This window comes from Tyto alba, unplaced genomic scaffold (assembly GCF_018691265.1).
Source record: "Tyto alba isolate M040663 unplaced genomic scaffold, T.alba_DEE_v4.0 Super-Scaffold_2, whole genome shotgun sequence".
Classification (NCBI taxonomy): Eukaryota; Metazoa; Chordata; class Aves; order Strigiformes; family Tytonidae; genus Tyto; species Tyto alba.
This window is the reverse complement of record NW_024881282.1, coordinates 14243734-14267040: the sequence shown is the minus strand read 5'-3', so window position 1 is coordinate 14267040 and position 23307 is coordinate 14243734. Positions and strand designations below refer to the sequence as shown.

General features: G+C 35.5%; 1 protein-coding gene across 5 annotated transcripts in view; it reads right to left on the bottom strand.

Moving 5' to 3' along the window:
- The window catches only part of CNTN5 (contactin 5), a 655782-nt gene that overhangs the window by 133339 nt on the left and 499136 nt on the right, over positions 1 to 23307 (bottom strand). For all 5 annotated transcript variants that reach the window (XM_042793009.1, XM_032991061.2, XM_032991057.2 and 2 more), the window contains 3 exons: positions 11852 to 12033; positions 3046 to 3182; positions 972 to 1101 (listed from right to left, as the gene is read on the bottom strand). In XM_042793009.1, coding sequence (XP_042648943.1) covers positions 972 to 1101; positions 3046 to 3182; positions 11852 to 12033 — 449 coding nt within the window. The remainder of the gene's footprint in view (positions 1 to 971; positions 1102 to 3045; positions 3183 to 11851; positions 12034 to 23307) is intronic.

Here is a 23307-nt window from a genome sequence, read left to right as displayed (position 1 = left end):
CATCTAGGAAACAGTGGAAATGTACTAGATTGTTTGCCTTTCAGAAGAACCAAATCTTAGCTCAAATGTAGTATATTATTTCAGTAACTTCAGCTTTGTTATTCGTCTGACTGGGAGTTTACAAGAATTCTTCTTATGTGGAGGTTTTGAAATTTGCAAGGCTTGAGCAGTGCTGAGATCTCCAGTCTCTGATATGGCCATTGAATTACGTTGACAGACACCTGTCTGCCAGCTATACTGTAAGTCTAATAAAGATCATGAGACTCTTACAAGTCTGTCTCACTTAACACCATGGAAATCTTATAATTACTGTCCCATTGTGTGTTACTGCAGTTTGCTTTAAGGAAAACTAAAGTGTTGGAAAGAAGTGCTTCAAGTTTTTCCTCATTAACTCTCCACTTCAACTTTTAAATAATGAAATTTTTATTATATTTCTGGGTAACACTATGCAGTGTATTTACTTTACTATGGATGATATTAGCTCAAGTATGTAATTTCCAGTATTCAATCTGTTCTGGTGACCACCTAGGAAATTTTTACACCTTTAAAACTGAGATCATGCTTAATTACCATTGAATAATGGCCTTGGTAGTAATAATAATTTAATTTTAACAGAGATAAAATATATTTACTTTCTTTATTTTTCTTCTCCCACATTTATTTTTTGAGGGAGTAAAAATTATTTTTCCATTTATTTGAACTTAAATAGCCTTATATGAAAAATAGTCACAAAATATAACTGAGTCACTAATTTATGAATGAAAATTTTCTGTTAACAGAAGGACCTGTGCTCTCTTCATCAACAAAGGACCCATTCACACATAAATAACAAGAATAATAAGGAACCCACTTTTATATGCTCTGCTTAGTTTAAACTGGCAGAAGCTGTTCCTTATCATAGCATATCAAGAACAAACATAATTATCAAAGGGAAAAAAAGGAACAGTCAGTTCTTTTTCAATAATACTCACCTAAAATCTTCAGCTCGGCACTGGCATAAATAGTGCTATACTTATTCTCTGCTAAGCACTGATACATTCCAGCATCTGAGAGATTTACACTGTGGATCATCAGAACACCATTAACCATCTCAATCCTGCTCTGTAATGAAATAATAATAATAAAAATATATATATATAAAAGAAAACAGCCACTTGAAATTTGCTGTACTATTAACTTCAGGAAAAGGGACAAAAGACATTATTAATCTAAAATAAAACTGAGCAACAATTTTCCTTAGGCTTCCTTTTTTATTATTACATAAGAAATAACAAGAAAAAAGCATATGGGGGAGGGCAGAAAAAACTCCAAAAATATTTAAAGGTAAATATTTTTTAATGCAAGTTCACTATCTCCAAGGCTTGCTTTTGTCTGTTCACTTGTTTGTCTGCTATTATCCTTACATGATTTTTAAAAGCAGTTCATCCTGAGAACTTTAATGAGGCAAGAATTCAGTTGTGGGTATAACATATCTGATCTTCACATCTCTAGCAAATGTTTAGTTTCAGTCATGGTACTATTTTCATAAATATAAAAGATTGTTTGCATGAATAAGAGTGAAAGGGTCTACTTGCCTTCATCATTAGTACAAATTTCTTATTTGAAAGGTCCACTAGTAGAAAATAATTACCACAGCTGGAAGAGAAGGGTCATTAATAGCTGTTTATGGAAATGTGTACTTCATGGAGCTATATAATGAATAATTTGAATTGCTATAAAACATCTCTAGGTTTCATTATTACAGTTGTTGTAGGTTTAATTAAAAATTGATAAAGTGTTTAGAAATGCAGAGGAAACTGAAAAAAGTTCTTTCTGTTGCAAGCAGACAGGTTAAACTGAAAATTTAATTTGAAATTTCAGAGCCTGGTGCAACTAATGGTTTGGAAAATCAGAAAACTAAAAAGTACAGATATTTAAATTGCTTCAATTTCAGGACTAATAACTCCATCTAAAAAGGCAGAAATGGATAAAGTAAAGGCATATAGCCTTATTTTCAATGCCTCACAACTTCAAAAGTGAACTATGTTTATGTTTCTTTTCTCATTGTTTGCATAATTGGTTGATCTTCACAGATAAAAGTAACATTCACTGAAAAGAAAGACATTACAACTTTTTTATTCATAAATCCATTTTGTGAATTAATTTACAAATGGAGACATTTTCTCCCATAATTGAACAGCTTTATTTTAATCTGGAAAAATAAATTTACAAAACTTTTCTTTATTCTAAATGATTTGAGACTATAAAAATGGAAAAGTGCTAGGCAAAAACCTACATGATATGGGGTGACATGTTGATGCTTCAGTGAGAGAAACAGAAGAAAGTGAAATAAAATGCAGGCCATGCCATGAGTGGCCTTTTAAAGGGAAGAGAGAATTTTATCTAGATCTAATTCTAAAATATATCAGGTGTCTGTAGTTAAAGAATTTACATTCTAGGAATCTTACATGGAACATTTTAATGGTGTTGGTGGTGAGTTCTGTTAGTTGCAGGAAATTAATGGAGTTGAAAACTGATGAAAATATAATAGTCATTGTACCTCTTACACTAGCCTGTTAGTATTTTGTAGAGTATGATTATGTATAAACAAAATATAGTAAACAGCATAACATAACATTTGGCTAAAAATGAAGGAACCTGATTCAGAAAATACAACACTTCTCGGAGTTGTCACTATATTTTATACAGAAAATAAATAGATGCAAATATCATAATACCAATATCTAAAAGGAAAAAGAAATTAAGCATACTGGACATTGCTTAGATGTGCATTACAGTACAATGGCAGATGCTGTTGCAGCCACAGCTCAGTAGGTCTTGTCTCCTAAATTATTTCTGAACTACAGAGAATTACTGATAAATACAATTGCACATTTCTTGAGATGGTTCAGAGGGGATATGCATAGAAAACCTGTATACCAACACTTAAGAAACTAACACAGAAAAGAGTAATTTCTGAACTACTTTTCTGTGTCTTCTTTAACTGACTTTATCTGAATGAAAGAAGAAACATGCAACATACTGATGACTCCTCATCTATAGTACCTGTGACCAGAGAGGGACTCCATTTTTCAGCCAACGATATGTTGGCCTTGGCTTTCCAGTGGCTTTACATTCCCATCGGAGCTGATCTCCACTGTCCAATTGAGTATCATTAAGTTTTTCCACCCAATATGGGTAGGCTGCAAGGAAAAAATACCACGCTATATACAAAGTGACAAGTCTCTAGATGATATGCAAAGACCTAATCAATTAATTAGATTAAATTATGGTTTTTACAAAGCTTATCTTACTTTCAGAAAGAAGCACAATTAAACAACAAACCAAAACCAAAAGAGAAAGTAATAAAAATAACAAAACTCCATAACCTTAAAAGAAATGCTCTAATGGCAGCAGACAGTGAGCAGTATCATGACCAGGAATAGAAATCTGCCTGATCTAATAAATTTCAGTGGATTAAATCATAGTCCTATATATTAATGCATTCATTATTACTGAATTTAAGGGCAATTGCTTGGTAGTCACAAAAGAACATTCAGTAACTTTTCTAGACCTAAGCTATTTAAATTTTGGTAAGGAGGTCAATCATCAGAGACTCTGTTTCATTTTATTCAGCTAGGAATGACTGGGCATTTGGTAAGGTATTTGCACATATTTGCATTAAAGTGTCTTGAGTTTAAGCCATATTTCAAGGGAGAAAATGCTTTTAATGCTTTTAAGCACAGAACCCATGAGATTTCCAGCATCCATCAGGAACATAATTTACACAGTAAGTCAATGATAAAAAGGCCTTTTTTTAAGGTAGACAGTTGTTAGATGTTCATGTGATCATTACTACCTAAATTTCTTGTAATAATCTGTTAAAAAACAGGGAATATTTTTTGCAGAGAAGTAGATCTTTAATGCAGCAGTCACTCAGATAGCTATATGTAGGATCTTATAATTTAGAAAATTGTATCACTCAGTGAGGAACTAAGCACTCATATACAAAAATAAAAATTTATGTTTAAAAGTCAGTTTCTGTTTTTTCATACTGTAGCCATACTAATTTGTATAGTAAAGAGGATGATAGAGGAAAAAAAATAACTTAATGGTATTAAATGTTGGGTGTGTTTTTCTGGTGCTTTTTTTGGGTTGTGGTTTTGTTTTTTTTGTTTGTTTGTTTGTTTGGTTGGTTTTGTTTTGTTTGGGTTTTTTTGTTTTTTTTTTTTTTTTTTTCAATAGTAGAGAATAAGTAGCTAAAAGGCCTTCACTGCTAGGGAAATTTAAAATTCTTCGGCTTTGTATGAATAGAACTCCAGATCTGTCACAACAAAGTCTCTGCTTCAAACGTTGGATAATTGATAACATATTTAAACATGGGGAACGGAGTTTAAAAATAAATCTTTGAATATAGATGGTATTTGACAGGTCACCAATCAAAGACGTGAGAAGATATGAAAAGGCATGACAGGTGACTAACTGCTTCTAGCTTACATCTTGTGCATGGATGATAAAGAAAGCGAATGAGGTGTCTATCATTCTTAAGCAGAGAATAGTCTGTTTTGGAGTCCCTGACCAGACAGTTGTCAGAAGCTGAAAACATATCAGAAAAAGAATCACTTATTTCCCATCTAGTTGAGGAAAACAGAGATACCATTGACCCAACCTCACTCTCAAACCCAAGACCAAAAACATCTGCTCCCTTATTCTTCTTATTACAGTCAAGGCAATGCATGACATACTCCATATGTGCTCTGCTAAAATGAATCACTTGATTCTTAAGTTATATCAAAGGGCCCCATGAAATCCACAGAAGCAGTTTGTGGGTGTCCCTGCTCAATTGTTTTCTATGAATTTTTCTAAAAATTTTCAATTGCATTGTATAGTTGATGGTGCTGTTTTCTTTCTGAGTGTTTCAGTATGCACAAAGGAAACAAGCTGTGAAGTAATTGTTTCCTTTGAAAATGAGTATGCTAATATGATTTTGGAAGATGTGACAGTTAAATGTGTAACTAAAAATTCATAAAATTTAGCCAGTGGTGCCATAAAATCATGCAGTTTCAAAGAGGTGCTAAACTGTTTCTATTTATATTTCATTATTTTCGTTATTTTGCTTTTCTGAAATTTCTACTATGACACAAAGCACGTCTTGTTTTTCTGTATTGAACTTGATCTCATTATGAACAAGAGCATTCAGAATTAGACTGTGCATTGTTTACACTGAAATAAAACCCTCTCCCCACTCCTGGCTGCAGCGGTGCTCTCCTCGGTGCACAACTGCCATTCCCTACCCTCTGTCTGTGTCTGCTTTGATAACACAGTCCTGGCACAGATTTTCCTCTGCAGCCACAAACTTGCAAATCACAGTGGTATGATCCATTGGTATTAATAAACATTTTCATTAGTTGAGGTATTTCTACCCTGAATTTTCTCCTCATAGCTTAAGTGACCTTTAGATTCATAATTTTCAAGCTTTTGAACTTGCTATCAGCTGAGGCAGTGATTCAGATTCCCACTCTTTGAGAACAAGGTAGCAAAGCAATAGGTAAATGTAAAAAGAATAGAGCTAAATGCATGTTTGACAAAAAGATTTTCATCGTTTTTTTGGCTTCCTTTCCTCTACGTACTCTTTTCTTTGTCACCGAGTTCCCTCTCTGCTCATTACAAGGGTCACTCTCCATATCATAACACTTTTCCTTAAACTCTGTCAATAATTTGAAAAGTGAAACTTTTAACTGGATGTACAAACTCTAACTCAATGTATTAGTCTCTTCTTTTTTGACAAAAATGTTAACAACATTCTGACATACAAGTGTACAAAGAAAACTTAATTCCATAATTGCACTTAATTTTAATTAGAAAATATACATTCTAAGAAGCATTTAAACAGATTTTAAAAGTAAAAGGTTGTTTTTTGTTTTTATAAAGGTAACATTCATCATGGGGAAAAATAGATGTTTGCCTGTTTTTTATCTGTCCAGTGAAGAGTTTTGGGGTGAATGTAAGAATAGAAGCAAGTGTTTTGTTATTCAGTAGTCTTTATGGATATTGGATAGCTTTATACAGTTCTCCTGAGATTTTAAAATCACCATTCAATCCATGATTTATTTTATGCTGCATTTATGCACCTGTTTATTCAAGGATGTCAAAATATTTTACAAACACAAATTGGCAATAAATCTGCAAGCTTACAGGCCAGTTTGTATATCCTCTTTAAAAAATAAAATTCAGATGCAGAAAATTCAGCCTACTTTCTCAAATTATTAAGCAACTTTTTGACTGAAAGAAAATTAAGGATATAATTTTGCATATACAAATGATTTTGGATAGTGTCCTAAAATGTGAATGAGTACAGAGTTTGGGGTGAAAAAAATTCGTTTTCTAGATAGGAGGCTAATTTGGAAGTATACAGTAGGATAAAAATAGGTAACTGTCACAGTAAGAAAGATAAGACAGCAAATTAAAACTGAAAGTGTAATTCTGACCACAAAAATCTCTTCCTTTATAGCCAATTTTACTGCATGGGCTAATCTGTAGTGGCACCAGTGGATTTTCTTCCATATAGTTTTTATAAGGAAGTGATTGAAATAGTTTTTAAAATGAGGATGGTCCATTTCACTGCATTACAGAATATTTCTGCCCTCAACTACTAGTTTCCCTCCCGTGTTATGGCAAATCTCCACTCCTGCTGTGGCAACAGTGTTGCTCATGGGGCACTGCTGTAAGTAGCATCAGGGAACTGATCCAACCAAAAGAAAAATGGCCAAAAACGTGTTTTTGGTGGTCTTCTTCACATCACCACCCTTCGCTGAAGTGGCACTAGTAAGTAGGTAACACAGAAGAAACAGGCATTGCACAAAACAGCACTTACCACTGAAAAAATGCTGGTAGGCAGGATTTGTGGAGGGACTGTGATTACAAAAGGTTAATGACTAATTTCACCATCAAAATTTTAAATTTTGTGCTCTCTTCTATTTTTCAATTTGAGCTTCAACAAAATTTCATGGAAACTTACAGGATGAACAGATCACTTGGAGAAGAATCACACCTCTTAAAATAGGTTTCAGTGTATATGAGGATGTCTTGCATTACTAAAATTATGTTTTTAATATCTTTGTCACTTCTACAGCTGCATTTCCACTAAGTGCTGAGACTACAACAATCTGAAATTGTCAGGATCCAAAATACCACTTTCTGAACAACACCTGAAGTGTCATCTTCATCAGGCAGTTATGGTACATCTGGACTGCAGCATCAGGTAAGAAATGAAAAATTAGTAGTTTGTGATTAAATGTGATCAGACAGGCAGACTGGGTGTTCAGGGCTTTCTCCAAAATACTCTGCAGTGACCCAGATCAGCTGTAACTGACGAAATGAGGAAGATTCAAACAGACAGCTAGTGAAATCCTACAGAGATATGCAAATTGTGAGACTGCAGTATGACACAGCTGGTCCTACATCCTGCTCTGAAATTTTACAAGAAACCCCTGGTTAAGGAAGGATGGCCTACATCTGAATTTCTGAGCCAAAATAGTCATTGTCTCCTGGAGGAATAAGATGTCAGTGAAAAGACAATGAGCTTAAAGGTAAATAATTCATGTTGACTCTTGTTACAAATAAGAAGTACAGCAGGAAATGTTGTTTCAAGTAATGCCCCCAAATCCTGTCATATCAGCTGTTAGCAAAGGAAGCTGACAGTTTTGTAAAGTAATATTTGGCTAAACTTTGCACTGGTAAAAACCTTTTTATCCAAACCCTCTTACACCCCTGGAAAGGACTGTCAAGGTTTGTAGGTCAATGAGACACTAATGTTGTGTTCAGGAGCACCGAAGGCTGCAAGAAAGTCACTGTGGAATATTTCATCTCAAGATCAAAAAAAAAAGCACTTGGCATCTAGTAACAGTTTGTGATTCCTGCTCTGCTGTATTGGAGGCCACTGCTGGTCTCCTCTACCTGAAAGCCCTGTTACTTGCTCTGACCTCACTCCCTGCTAATGAGATAGGTGAAACTCTGACTCACATCTGGTTTTGACTTATTTGTAAGATAGTCTAAAGTCAAATAATATACTTAAGAGGAATTTAGTAATATACTAGTCTTAAATATCTGCTAATCAGAGGAATGAAACAATCTGAAGTGTACTCCCTTTCTATAACATTAAAGAAGTTGTTCTAATATTATTGCAAAAAATGTTGATTAGCACCAATTGTGCTTTATCTATAAAGGCAGTGACTGTAAAAAATATAATTTTGACAATGGTGGAGAACTAAAAATTCATATTTCTCTCTGAACAAAGTAGAATAAATCTGACGTAGAAAATGTTTTCCATGGACTCCTAGATTTGAGTACCATCTTTATTTCTGCTCAAAACAAAAATGTGTCCAGGTTAGTGAAAGAGACAGAGTTGTGTAGAACACTACATCAACACTACATCATGTTTGCTGTGATGTTATGCCACAGGTCTGTAGAGCACTCTTGAGGAAATAATTTAATTTTCCAGCATCTTAGTCACTCTTTTGAAGAGCTTTTATATTCTTTTAATTCTGAAAGAAGGAGGCAGAAATCATTATGACACCATTGTAAGGTGCTTTGACATCTAGTATTTTCATAGCTCTGGAAAACAGCTAGTAAGTGTATGATCTGGAGTACATCTTATAACTCAAATGAAATTTTTTTGAATTTCAGACATTTTAAGAAATGTTGTTGAAAAAGACCAGGCATGTTGCTAAATGCCCCTGGCCTCCAGATCCCTAACAGGAGCTGCTATACTTTCATGGAAGTAATTGACAGTAAGAATTTGTGATACTGGAGAAGTATTGCTGGGATTTTGGCATAGTAGGAAGCATCAAGTAGTTCCTGGGCTTCATCTGCTGTTTTCAGTAAAATCCTTATAAAACCTTTGTTGCAAGAGCAGTATGGATGGCATGTCCGAAATGAAAGGTGCAAACTACCATCTTTGCCATCATATATTTTTTCCAGCATATGCCAAAAAAGATTGAAGACTAAAACCTGCTCTTGGATCTAGATGGATGAGAACCAAAAACAAGTAGAGAAGCACCATCCAGAGATATGCTGATATGCACTAAAACAAGGGAGTTAAGATAAAGACATTGGAAAGCTGGAGGAGACAGGAAAATTGATTATGGACCTGGAAATATTGACATATGTGGAAAATAAACTAAATATATGATGCCAGTCTACAGTTATTTGATGAAAGTGTGTAACAAAGACAGAGAACTCTGTATAGTTAGTAATGGGGAGAAGCACTAGGAGCCATGGGCTGAAATCAAGAAAAGAAAAATAAAATTGATTAACAGGAAAGACTTCTTAAAGGTATCTGTTAGCCTGAGGACCTGTCTAAACTGTAGCATTTGGAATTCCACTGACTGAAGTAATTGAAGACAGAAAACAATTCAGTCTATAAGATTCACTGCATGATCTCCTGCAGTACACCTTTCCTGCTAAGTATTTAAGGATGTAGGATTCATGAAATTATAGCAAGTGATGTCGCTTTAATTGATAAGAAGTAGGTAAGACTCAAGTATACATTTAATATAAGGAAAACTTGGATTTGTAAGTATTCAGGGCATGTCTTATATAGGCTTTTATTTCTAGCCTCTAGGATGCAGCAACAATATTATATAAAATTAATAATTTTTATATGTTCTGGTTTTGGCTGAGGCAGTTAATTTTCTTCATAGTAACTGGTATAGGGCTATGCTTTGAATTTGTGATGAAAACAGTATTCATGACGGAGTCATTTTTATTATTGGTGATAAGCACTTACACAGCATCAAGGCCTGTTTTTGCTTCTCACCCCACCAGTGAGTAGGTTGGGAGTGCACAAGGAGTTATGAGGGGTCACAGCTGGGACAACTGACCCCAACTGACCAAAAGGATGTCCCACACCATATGATGTCATGCTCAGCACAGAAAGCAGGGGGAAGAAGGAAAAAGGAGGGACATTCAGAGGGATGGTGTTTGTCTTCCTAAGTAATTGTTACACATGATTCAGCCCTGTTTTCTTGGAGATGGCTGAGCACCTACCTGCCCATGGGAAGTGATGAATTAATTCCTTGTTTTGCTCTCCTTGTGCACACAACTTTTGCTTTATCTATTAAACTGTCTTTATCTCAACCCACAAGTTTTCTCACTTTTATTCTTCTAATTCTCTCCCCTCTCCTGACATGGAGGGAGTGAGTGGCTGTATGGAGCTTAGTTGTCGTCTGGGGTTAAACCACAACAGTCCTTTTTGGCACCCAGTGTGGGACTTGAAGGGTTTAAGATAATGACATATTTGATTGGAATGTGCTAGATTGAATTTATAGCTGTTATTGCTGTTTAGCTGCTAATTAATGGGGTCCTTTGCTTGCCATAGGTCTTGCTAGCCTTACTGTGTAATAGAGTCTAGTGCTCTTTAGTGGCTGTTTTTTGCTTTTGCTGCTTGCTGTGCTATTGTACTGTTTATCATCTGTCTCTGCTGTGCCTGGGCACGTTATGATAACAGCAGTGGCCTTGCTCCTGGGCTGGCAGATGTCCAGGGCATGGCTGCTGTTTCTGTGCTGCTGTACTGGACGGGCTGCAACTGCAGTGTGAACTCGAGTTGAAGGGACTGTGACCTGTGGGTGAGTCCACGCAGGAGCAGGATACCGCGAAGCATCCGTGGCCGTGGGTAAGTCCACACCAGAGCAGGTACACCTTGAAGCGTCTGTGGCTGTGGTTATGTCTCTGCCGCAGCAGGTATACCTCAGCAGGGATTGTGCCCCAAGGATAAATCTGTGCTGAAGAAGGTACACCTCCAAGCATCTGTGGCTGACATGAGGTCATGCTGGAGCACCTCAAAGTGTGTGGCTGTGGATAAGTCCACAACAGAGCAGGTATGCCCCTGGAGGGACTGCAGCCATGGGCAAGGCCATGCTGGAGCAGATTCACTTCTGAAGAAACTGTGGCTGTGAACAAGTCTATGCCACAGCAGGTGCACCCTTAAAAAGATTGTGGATCATAGATTAGGATCCCCTTGGAGCAGGTACACCCCCAAGGGGCTACTACTACTACCTCTGGGGTAGAGATGATTTTCTTCATATTAGCTATAGTTTTCTCACTTTTACTCTTCCAGTTCTGTCTCCTATCCCATCAGTGGGGAGTGAACAAGTGACTGTGGTGCTTAGTTGATGACTGAGTTTAAACCACATTACTAAATATTTTTAATCTCAGGTTGTGTTTTTTCTTTTCCATGTGATATATGATTCAGGTTTTTTTATGGTCACTCAAAAAACTTTTAGGAATACCAACCTTAGCAAATGTTCATCACTTTCTGAAAATCAGAACCTTCAGAAACTGTATATGACTAAACTGAGAAATTTTTACAAAATTAGGACTTCTCCAGCTCTGATTTCTGCAAAATGAATTTGACAAAACTCAGCACCCAGACATGGTAAGGGTGAAACATTAATAAAGGTTTGATAAAAATCCTAAGGTATTCCTAATACTGTTTTCTGGCAGATACGTCATGCTTAGGTTACATGTCATTGTTATCGTATCAGGAGAAAAAAAATAGACTTCTAAAATTATAACAATACTCTAAAAAAAAACCCTCAAAACACATAAACATCAAACATGAAATTGTATTTCATCCAGCTCTTTGAGACAATCAACTTTATTTATATTTATTTATTATTTATTTATAGACTTTATTTATATTTCACTTTAATGCTTTACTAAGGAATAAAAATATTTAGCTTGATTCAATATTAATTTTATTTCAGAAAAAAGATATTTTGTTCCTACTGGACTTTAACATTCTTCATATGTAGTTAAAGCCTTAAGTGTGGACAAAGTATTGCTGGATAATACTGTGTGCAGTTACACTTACTGTACACCTGTAGTTGTCCTCTGAAGACATTTCTTCCACGAGAGTTTTCAGCCTTACATTCGTACATTCCTGCATCCTCTAGCTGCACATTTGGTATTTCGAGCACAGCTTGGGATTTTCTCAGGCGTGCTTTACTTGGATTATGACCATTCACTTTCCTCCAAGAGATTGTTGGAACAGGGCTGAAATATTTAGTACAATTACTGTTAGCACTATTGCACTATCAAGAATATAGATTCTGTTATCTGGTAGTTTAAACACTTAATAATCTGAGTAGCAATAAAATATAACCACAATTAAGGTTCATATAATGCTTGATATACCTCACTTCCTGTAGGGAATCCTTAATAAAGGGTTTGCTACATGGAATGTGTCTCTTTCATCCACAAGGGAGGCTAAGTTTTTATTGAGATCAAGTAAATCACTTGAAATACTCTCTTCAGAGCTTCTGTAGTACTCTATGTTTTAATCCAGAACACTTCCATTTGAAAAGCAAAAGAAAACAACTTCAAAACCTGGATGAATTTAGCAAATTACAACACATCCCAATTTTCCTGCAATGAAACCATAGTTCAGGAGAGCAGGAAGTGGTAACGTCCATCTAGGTGGGTGATTTCAGTACCACTCTATCTGGTCTCAACAAATTAAAGTGACCAAAGCTTTGGAGACCTTTTCTTTTGCAATATTCTTTGAGTTACAAAACTGGTCATTTAAGAAGTATGTATTAATGACACGACTGCTTCTGACACACAGCACTACATTCCTGCTTGTGGGAGTGAAAGGGCTATTATTGTAGCTTGATATTCCACACAGGTCAATGTGAAAACTGTCATTTACATTCATACTGAGGGAAGAAATGGATTAGATAGTGTTTGCACTGATTCAGGTTTTTTTTTAGCCCAAACACTCATCAGTTGTTATACACCCACTGGGCTTTTTGATACAGACATACATTTGTCTAAATACGGCAGATATTTAAGGGGGAAGAAAAGAAAAAAGAAAAAAAACCCAATAACATAGTTATAAAATATTTGATTGTGAGCTGAAAACTAGACTACTTCAGGTATTCCAAAAGAAACTTGAAGGACATCATAAAAGAAAATATATCTGTTACATGCTGATACTTTTAAAAATATTTTGTATTAATTTGAATTGCTTTCAAGTCCAAGCTTAGATAGAAACACAGTTGGATCTTGTGACAGTTTAGCTGGGGGAAAGTACTTCATAACATAGATTCAAATTCAAAGCTTTCATTAATTTCTGCCATAATTTAACAACTTCCACTTTCTGTAACTATATGAAATTGCATTAAAAAATCACCTTTCCCTCAGTATTTAAGGGTGTTCAATTTGAGATATGACAAATACAGACATGCCAACTAGCCATGGGTACAGCTCTAGCTATTCTCCAGCCAGTTAAAATTAGGATGTGTTACCGCAGTTGTACTCAAACTTCCAGACAAGATGTTTCAAATTCTAGTATTTTATAGAGATTCAGAAAATTGCCAGACTTGTAGTTGGACGTCAGAAGGTTCCTCTAATCTTATCTCCTGATTGTCAGAAATCACTGAATTTCATTGAGCATATTGACACCTTTACAAAGCCAAAATATGGTCCCATATGGAATGCTATCCACTATTTATTTGAATATATCAGAAAGACATAGTCATTGTTTCCCTTATCAGTTTGCTGTACTGATTATTTAAACTGACAAAAGATACTTTATTTTTAGTATGTTTGGTTTCATCTCTGAGGCATAGTCCCTACAATACCTCTCTATTCTTGCAAAATGGTCCTTTATCACTGTTCCTCATGGCAAAAATACATGTATGGAACTCAAATCATCTTTTGTTTTCCTTAGTAAACAAAACAGACTGATCTCTTTTTCTCCAGCACTCCAATCATGTATGTTTTTGTTTTTATAGATGGTTTTGGATCATATGATAGTTGTGTATCATATGAGGTTTTTTTTTTTTTTCCCATACTTTATCACCATAGAAGCTTGATAGCTTTCTAATTTTTAATCTTAAATTACTTTTTGCTGACTGATTTCAAATTTTGGTGTCCTGTAGGTTTGGTTTGGGGACTTTTCTGTGCAGCTTGTATGGCTCTAACTTATAAAGTTTGCTTCCTGTTAGAAATTATTTTACATACCTTTCAATTATAAGTTTAAAAGAACTTCCCATTCTTAACTGACACAAGTACTTCACCCTGTTCAATTCTAAATATGAAGAATAAATAGGATATTTCTGTCTCTGATGCACTAATAAAACTGACTTTCTTTAGATCTACCTTATCTATCTTATGATATTCCTTTCACATTATTAACTGCATATTTTGATTTGTTATACTTTGGTAGTTATTTGTGTATATTAGAAGTAGTACAAATAACAATATTAGTTTATTTTTTTCCCCCATTTGTTAGCTCTCATATTTTATTTCTAATTGCACACTTGACTTTGATATTCAAATTTATATGGAATATGATTATGTCATAATTTCTGGCTGCAAAACAGCCACCAAGGCCAGGCAAGTGTTTCATTAATCATTATTAATCACAACACAGGTCCACAGTAGGAGTAGTTTATGCTGCTACAGTGTTATACTACTCAGCAACTGATGTCTTATGAGTGAGATAGGTGTGCAGGTACATTTTATTTGGCATCCTGAGGGTGCCATGCTTGTTGTCCATTATTGCTTATTTGCCTTTCAATCCCACTGTCAGTAAAGTCAATGACAATAATGCTTTTGTTTTATTGTCATGGAAGAAAACTGGTTCTGCTGAATAGAACAGATAAGTGGAATTTTTTCAAAGCATATATTTCTGAGAAAAAATGAAGGCATTATAAACCATGAAAGCTGTCTCATTTAGCTGCTATGAGACTATTCTGAAATTCATGGGTTTAGAAAATTTCCTTTAAATTTCATTTTACTGTTTTTTTTTTTTTTTTTTTTTTAAATTTGCTTCCATGTCTGCTACAGAAAGTAATTGTGAATAACAGCAAATACAGAGGAAGCTTGTTCTCTGAATCATTAGGAAACATTTAAAAAAAACTCACTTATTCCTTTATCAGTATGAGGTAGTAAGTGGAGTTTTTCAATGAAATAAAGTTATTTTAGCTATGTAGATTTAAAGATTTCAAAGGAAAGTACTCCCAAAGTGCAAATAGCTATTCGCAGACAACTTGTAGTTCTGTTTAATGAAGCTTATTTTCCTTGCATAACTTACAAGTGAGGTATGGATTTTACATCTGAAATAAAAATATACCTATTTCTCCTTTGTGACTTGTGTGAGAATGAAATGAAATATGTCTGAGTGAGGATGTGAATGAATAAAATTTTGTGACTATTCTAGAAAACTCATAAAATCCACCATAAAATCTAACTAACATAGAAACATATTTTCATCTTTGAAGTGATATCCAGCTTTTTAAAAAACAGAGAAACAGCAGAAGTATCTCTAACATTAATATGAGTTTAATGTAATATGGATAATTGTTAAATCTTATAATCATTATAATCTGGTTTTATTTTGGTCTCAGCAGACATCTATGGAAATACAGTTTCCTTGTTTGTTATAACCCTGTTCACATTCAAATCCTATGAGTAACTTTATTCAAGTTTCAATTGAGATCAAAGATGATTTCTCCTCACTTTTAGAAATAATCTCCTGAATACTGCTACTAAATATTGGCACCAATGAGAAAATAAGTCCTACTTGATTTCAGAAATGCCATCATTACATTTCATCTGAGCTGAAATAAAAATTCTAAGAGGTCACTTGTGATTATGGTAGAAATCACTATGGTTTTGTTCACTTTGAATTTGAAGAAAATGTGACTTAGAGTTTTACATTCACATCTAAAAGATTATAAGGGTCAATATTCAACAGTTTATTATTTGGGACAGGTGCTGTTGAATTTGTTGAGAATTATTCTCAAGTTTCATGGAAAAAAAATATTTTTAAAAAATTACTGGAAGCAGTTTTCTACTTTTTTTTTTTTTCAAGTTCATCTGAAAAAAAAATTATCATATAAAGCATATGTTTATTTCAGGAAAGTGATGACATGGTAATAAGAGTAATGTCTGCATTTTAAAATTCCTTTTCCATGGATCTGAGATCCTAGTTTTTCAGCAATATCTTAAATAAGAATGAATAGGTTATTTTTTTCTATATTTGGTTGGTACAAATTGATGTGCTACTTTGAAATATTTTACCTTCTACTGTAATTTCAATTCCTCTTCATGCTATTTCTCTTTACCGTGCATCACTGCTCTGAGCTGTGCCTTCAAACCCAGAGGTTCACATCATAATATATCTTGAAAACCTCTGCATGCCAGTTCATTTGGGACTAGCAAAAAAACCTTTCTCCTTATGCCCTTCAGCCTTACAACTGTGTTAAATATATTCTAATTATTACAGGATAATTATGTAGGATTAAAATGTCAAGGAGCATCATGAAATTCTCTCCATCATTTACTTTCCAGAAATGCCCATCAACCATTCACACAATTCTATCTTTAGAATTTCCCATATAAATCTGTTCTGGTCAGATGCAGAGATTTAGGAGACAAGATAATAACTTTCATTTTCACTTGATTATTAAAAGATAGTTAGTACTCCTGAAATATAGCAGCAGTGAATACTTGTGATTTAAAAATAGAAACCGAATAGAAGAAAATGGTGATGAGTTTGAAGCCTGTGTGCAGGAACAAGTCCAGATCTACAACTCACGTTAACACACATCCGTGACTGTACTAAAAAGGTCTGATGCATGTATCAGTGTCATATACTAACGTGGATGTGCTTTCCCACCAATGCTGGCTTGTTCCTTATGTCACAGAGCAAAGACAGTGTGGCAACTTATCTGCATGTTCAGCTTCATGTCATTTTCTTCATACGTTAAGTCCTAACATGTTAGATCATCGCTAACATTGAAAATAGTGCTATGGATAATGATTTGTTATCTGTAATGATTCATTATTCATAGTGAATTATATTCCAGAGGCTTTTCTCTACTTATTATTCAGGGCCTAAACTTTTAGCTCAAACTTGATCCTTAACTGTTTGATAGCTAAAATTAGATAGCATAGCTGTTACTTCTGGTGATTTCAAACTTTTTTCAAATTCTCAAATTCAAATTAATCATGAACACAAGCGTAATCTGATTAAGGTGTAATCAAACAAGAGAACAGGAGATCCACATTAGGCAAAGTATTGGTTTCACAAGTGGTCAATAAAGGGTCAAAGCTATTCTGCAAACTTTTATTTCTCCATTTAAGTTAAGTAATGGTATTTATTCTTAATGAAATCACAACCTCACAGCTAAATGACAAAAAACTTAATAGAAAAGAGCTGAACATCTCCTCCTGTGGATTCAGTGCTGACCACATTGCACAATTACATACTATGTTTTTGTCATCATTATATAACAGATCCTACATAGTGGGATGGAGAAGGTGTTGATCTATAACAACTGTTAAATAATGACAAAAGTAATCTCTTTTTTCCTCAGCCATCCAGTGACCCTTTTTTTTCTAGTCTCACACCTTACCTCAACTTGCTAACCTGGGGCACTCTGAAATACGTGGATATTCTTCTTAAAAGTGTTAAAGACATAGCAAAAGGAAAATTGTAACCAGCCTGTGACTTGATCAAAGGTGTTGAGAAAAGAATGTGAAACAACTTGAAAAGACATATATGACATCAACTATGTTAGTATGGGAGATAATATATGAAGAATCCACAAATTTAAGTTAGAGGAGACAACTTCTTTGAAGCAGAAAATTTGCCTGAAAAGGTATATTTTTGACATGTGTTCATACAGATTCTCAGGGTCTCAATACTACAGTACCACTGTGTTTACTCACACCATGTAAAGTTATTTTAAAATTGGATTTTCTCTCATGTCATTTCTCTCTGTTCCAAACTTTGTCCAGGCAGAATTTCTGTAGCTGGCACATTAATCTATCATTTCCTAACTCTGTTGTACAAATATGGGCAGTATATGTGTATAGATCAGTTCCAGAGGACTAGCTGCAATAAATTCAGGACTTCCAGAAACAACAGATATACTGCCAATCATGATACATGTAAATGTAAATCCAGTGTGTCTGAGGTGTGCAAGATGGCTTTGCACCTGCTGATCTGCTACAGAGTTTGAAGGCAGTGAGCGTGATGATTTCTGAAGTGCTGGGTTTAAGGCTCTTGTACCACACAGTATTATATGCATTTATTTCTTTGTGGGAAATCCTGAAGAGAAATACAACAGTGGTAACTGGTGACCTACTATTGACAATTGCTGGAATTTGTTTCCTTCTGATCCTTTCAACCTCTGACACAGAGAGAAAGACAACATATGTTCTTCTGGATAGTAAGTTTGGAATGAAAAAAAAAAAAAAAGTTTCTCCATCTTTAAACCTAAAGCAAAGCTGTGAAAATTACTGAGTTTTTAGTAGGATTTACAAGTTTTCTTTGATGATTGTGCTAAACAAAGGGAAGGGATTGGTAATATTGCTTCTTCAAGAATGACGTTCTACTGATGGGGACTTGCACTCTGGTGTTTTTTTTCCCACTTTCCCTATGTCACATGGTAAAAGCAATCAACTAAATTTTTAGATGTAAGTATGAAGCATTTAGTCAGAGTGAGGCAGAATGAGGCCTGGGAGTCCTACTTGAGATTTACCAAAGAATCTTTATTACATTGCTATGAATGATCACAATATTTGTAACAGCATTATAAAGTCTATGCAAGAACAAGTCCATTTAAAGGAAGGCAGAAATCAATCCAGCTTGAAAAACAGGAACAAAATCCAATCCTGGTCTAGCACCTTATGACATAAATTCTTATTCAGTATGAGCTAAAAATGAACTTTAGATTGATGAAAGTATTTGAAAGATGTATTTGACATAAACAATATGTGTTATCAAAGACAAAAAAAATCCTGGATCTATTCCTGTCTTACATAAACAAACTCAGCTTGAAGATGTCATATTCATGTTTAAAAGGATTCCTTCCTCTCATCACAAGTTTATCCCCAGGATAAAGAACATTACTACTTATAACACTGACAAATGCTCTTCTACTGAGTGTGTTCGTTTCCCTCAAGATTGTTTTCTTATCAGTAAACTTTGAGAGTAGCTTCCACAGCTTCCAGGTTTGGCATCTGATAGAATTAACAAAATCTTTTTCCTAAAGTGAGAAGTAGTGTGAAGGGGCATGGAGGAACATGATTTTTTGTTCTGTGGGACTTAGAAACATATTTCTATACCAGTTTTTGTGTCCATCCTGCAGTTTAATTTGGGACAAATTGTTCTATTTTAATACCCTATGCCATGGTTTCTCTGATTTAAAAATAGAAAACTGCCATTTTATGTCTCTGTGACCTGTAGATGAAAAATAGAACATTATGATAAGAATTTATTACATTACATTCATTACATTTTTGAGGGTGAAGGAAAACTTCCACTACTTGTGGATTTCTAAACTGTAAATTTGCTTAATATTCGATGATGTTAGGATGCTAGCACTTCTTCCCCTAGTAGTTATCCTATATGTAGGAAAACCACTGAATATTTGAATCCCCAGTTCCAAAAAGGAATTGGATCTATAGCATCTAGAATGATTTACTCCATTTAATGCAAGCTAGGGATCTTGGCCTGTCATTAAATTGTGAGTACCGTAATATATTTAAAAGACAAGTCAAAAATAGCTTCCTCTTTGATTGCAAATTTTATATCATTTGGAGGTTAGGATTCCTCAAACCTCCAACCTTCATTTATCAATGAAGTGATTCATATTGTCCTTTCATACTTTGTTTTGACTAGCAGTTTCCATGTAGGGGATAACTATATATGTGCTACTGTCACAGGATGTAGTGGAAATGAAGGCTGTTAATGTGCTCTGAATGTCCTTAGTATAGAATCAGGTTATCTGTAACATCAAAGGTATTTCTGTCTGTCACCATTATTGTGTGAAGAGACAAGAACTCTTTTGTGTTCATGGAACAGTACAAGGAGGCTTAATAATTTCTGAAAGACAATACCTAGGAAGGAGCAGCTGCTGCAGCTGAATGGTCATTCCATGAGCTATGTGTATCCTTAACAAAGAAGTACTCACTCCCTGAGGAGTTTCATACCGTTGCCCAAGGAAAAGACAGCTTATATGCAGGGAGAAATCTGTGCTTGTTCCAGTCACTGAATTCAAGCAAATGTCAGTCACAGTATGTCACATATGGAGGGGAAATGTCTTCAGATAGAGTAGTTGCCTTAAGATGGACTGAATTAAAAAAATAGTCTTTTCTCCTTATTCTGTAAATCCTGCATCACACTCAGAATGCAAGCCTTTCATAAAATATTCTGTGATTCTATGTCTCTTTACTCCCACCACACTGTTAAGATCTGATGACATATCCCAAAGAAATGACTAACAACAGAACTGTCATACTTGGCCCTAGGAACAGTAAGACCCATTTTATATCACCGATGTTAATATCATTTTATACTCATGTTATATTTCCGTGTTTATACCCAATAATATTCAGTTACTGTTTGCCACCTTGACCACTCACTCATCTCGATGCTGCAGGGATGCAGCATAGTGCAGTTAACAGAGGTTAACTTTAAGTTTGTTTTAAACTGTGACCAGTGCATTAGGTCTGCTATTCTTTAGCGGGGCTGGACTGAGAGGTGGATTTGTATTAAGGAGATTTATGTCAGAAGAGGATTTAATCTCAGAATAGAAATCCATATCAGACCTTTTTTGACACTGGATTAGTGGGAAGGGGTTAGGCTATGGTAAGGTTTATGTCTGCTTCTCATGACAGTTTAGAGCAGGAGATGCCTCTGGCCAGGTCTGAGCCAGGAAGAATCTTGTTTGTCTACAAAACCCACACAAATACCAGTTCTGAAACATTCTGGACCAGTATAAAAATAAGTAATACTGGATTTGCTGAGATTAGCCAACAAAAGGATAAAAGTCAGAGAGAAAGATATTGAAGACCTGGGGCACCGTTTTAACTTCTGGACTTAAAAGAAAAAGCTATATTTTACAAATTTGAAGGGCAGAGAGGGTTATGTTTTGTCCTTTGCAGTTAATAAATGTCCTGGGTTGAGTGAGTGGTGGAGTTTTTTTGGTTGCAGGGGAGGGGCTATAGGGGTGGCCCCCTGTGAGAAGCTTCTTGAAGCTCCCCCAGCTCCAAGTCAGCTCCACTTCTGTTTGGAAACTGAGCCAATCAGCTGCGCCTCTGCGATAACGTATTTAAGAAGGGATGTGGTGACGAGCAGTCGGACTTGTGAGGAGGAGTTGCTGCAGCTGCTTGAACACCAAGGTCAGTGGAGGAACGGAGGAAGAAAGGAGGGGGGAGGTGTGCCGGAGCAGAGACCCCCCTGTATCCTGTGGTGAGATGGCAGGGCGCCCCCCCCCCCCCCGGCCACCCATGAAGATCTGCAGTGGAGCAGACACTGATTTATGGCCTGCGTTTTTTGCCTGGTTGATCAAGGTGCTGTGCCCAAAGAAGGCTGGGGTCTTGTGGGAAAAGGTAGCCCCACTGCTATAATTCAGTGCTGGGAGGATTGAAGCATGCGGGGGTGTCCCACGCCAGAGCAGCTCGGGAAGGGCTGCAGCCGTGGGAGAGAATCCAGTCGGAGAAAATTGGTGACCCACAATGGAGCAGTGTGGAGAACGCTGCGGCCCGTGGGAGGAACTCATGTCGGAGAAAGTTTGTGGAGGACTGTCTCCTGTGAGAGGGGGACATCGTTGGAGCAGGGGAAAGAAGTTCCGGAAGCTCCCCCCACTGAAGATGGAGAAAGTGGCAGCAATGACTGCACTCCCCATTCCCTGCCCCTGCATCACTGGGGGAGGAGGTAGAGATATCGGGATCAGAGCTGAGCCTGGGAAGAAGGGAGGGGTGGGGGAAGGTGTTCTCAAGATGTGGCAATGTTTCTCACTGTCCTACTCTGTTACATGTTGTTAGTGTCTGTAATAAATGTATGTTCTTCTTTTTTCTTCCCCTAACGAGTCTGCCTTTTGTTTGTGCCCATAAAGGGTGATTTTTTTCCCTATCCCAGTCCTATCTCAAACAACAAGCCTGGCTCTCTGCCCTTCTTATTGCTGGAAGAGAAGGGAGAGGGAGTGGCTGCGTGATGTTTGGCTGACGACCAGGCTCAACCCATGACAAGAAACTATATGGTGAAATGCTGGAAACTTCTGTTCGTCTATGTTGAGGGACCAGATGTATAACTGCATGTGTTAGTCAGACAAGTGTGCAACCTGGATCTGTGACCCATTATATGATTATTGTTTGTGAATTTTGTGTTCCTGGAAAAAATCACATATAGCTAAAGTTCAGAGGAAGAAAAGAAAGAAACCAGGTACTAGAAAACCTTTGACTAAAGATGCACTACTTGAATGCATTTAGCCTTCTTTCTTTTCCGAACTTACTCTCTTCCTCGTTACATTGTTTGTCAAACACTGACCAGACCTCACAAAAACATACTTTTAACATATGGACTTGCAAAATTTATCTTTTTACTCCTGCAAAAAGATTTTCAATACCTAGAAGCCTTCTTTATATCCACTACCCTATGTCATTGTCTTAATGAGCAACACCAGCAAAAATAACTTCTTCAGATACTTCATGCAGTTCTCCACAGTCAAATGTCCTTCTCTAGATCATAAAGTTTTTTTTATATCTCCACCCTGATCTTTGCTTAGATATCATATTCACTTATCCAAACATTTTTTGCTTTTATTGCTCATATTGAAAAATCTTCAGTAAGTTCTCTCTACGTGTACATAGTCTGCAATGACAATATTGATAGTGGCATAAAATAAATAATAGCATTTTTAATAAAAGCTTGAAGAAAAATTTAAGAAGTCCATTAAAAAAAAAATCAGGTCAAGGAGATAAAATAAAATCCTATATCCTGTGGATTTAAAACTTTGAGATATTTATTAATCAGAATTGATTTAGAGTTCATTGTTTCAAGAGAACATTTAGAACATTTCCTAGATTACAAGACACTAGATTTCATTCACTTGTGTGACTTAAATATATGTAAATTCACCTTATTTTTATTTCATTTTATTTTATGTCATTTAGAAAACAAGATTTAAAAATGGACTATCAGCTGAGTTCTTGTGAGCCATATTACAAATGGGATGAATGTTTATGACTGAACTATAAATCTCTTCAAAACAAAGTTTACAATGGAATTAATAAAGCAACATTAAATATAACAGCATGAACAATGCTTTTATCATAACAGCCTCATCATAATTCAGTAATAAAAGGAAGTCAATATCTCTATTTTATTCTTATCTTTAACTAAGAATATTTCACAATAAATACAGTCTTCATATTGCTTCAGTGAAATAAACTAACATTTAGAAAGAATATTGATGTACTGTGTAGATGTTACTATCACACAGAAACAGTACAAGCATAAAAAAACTC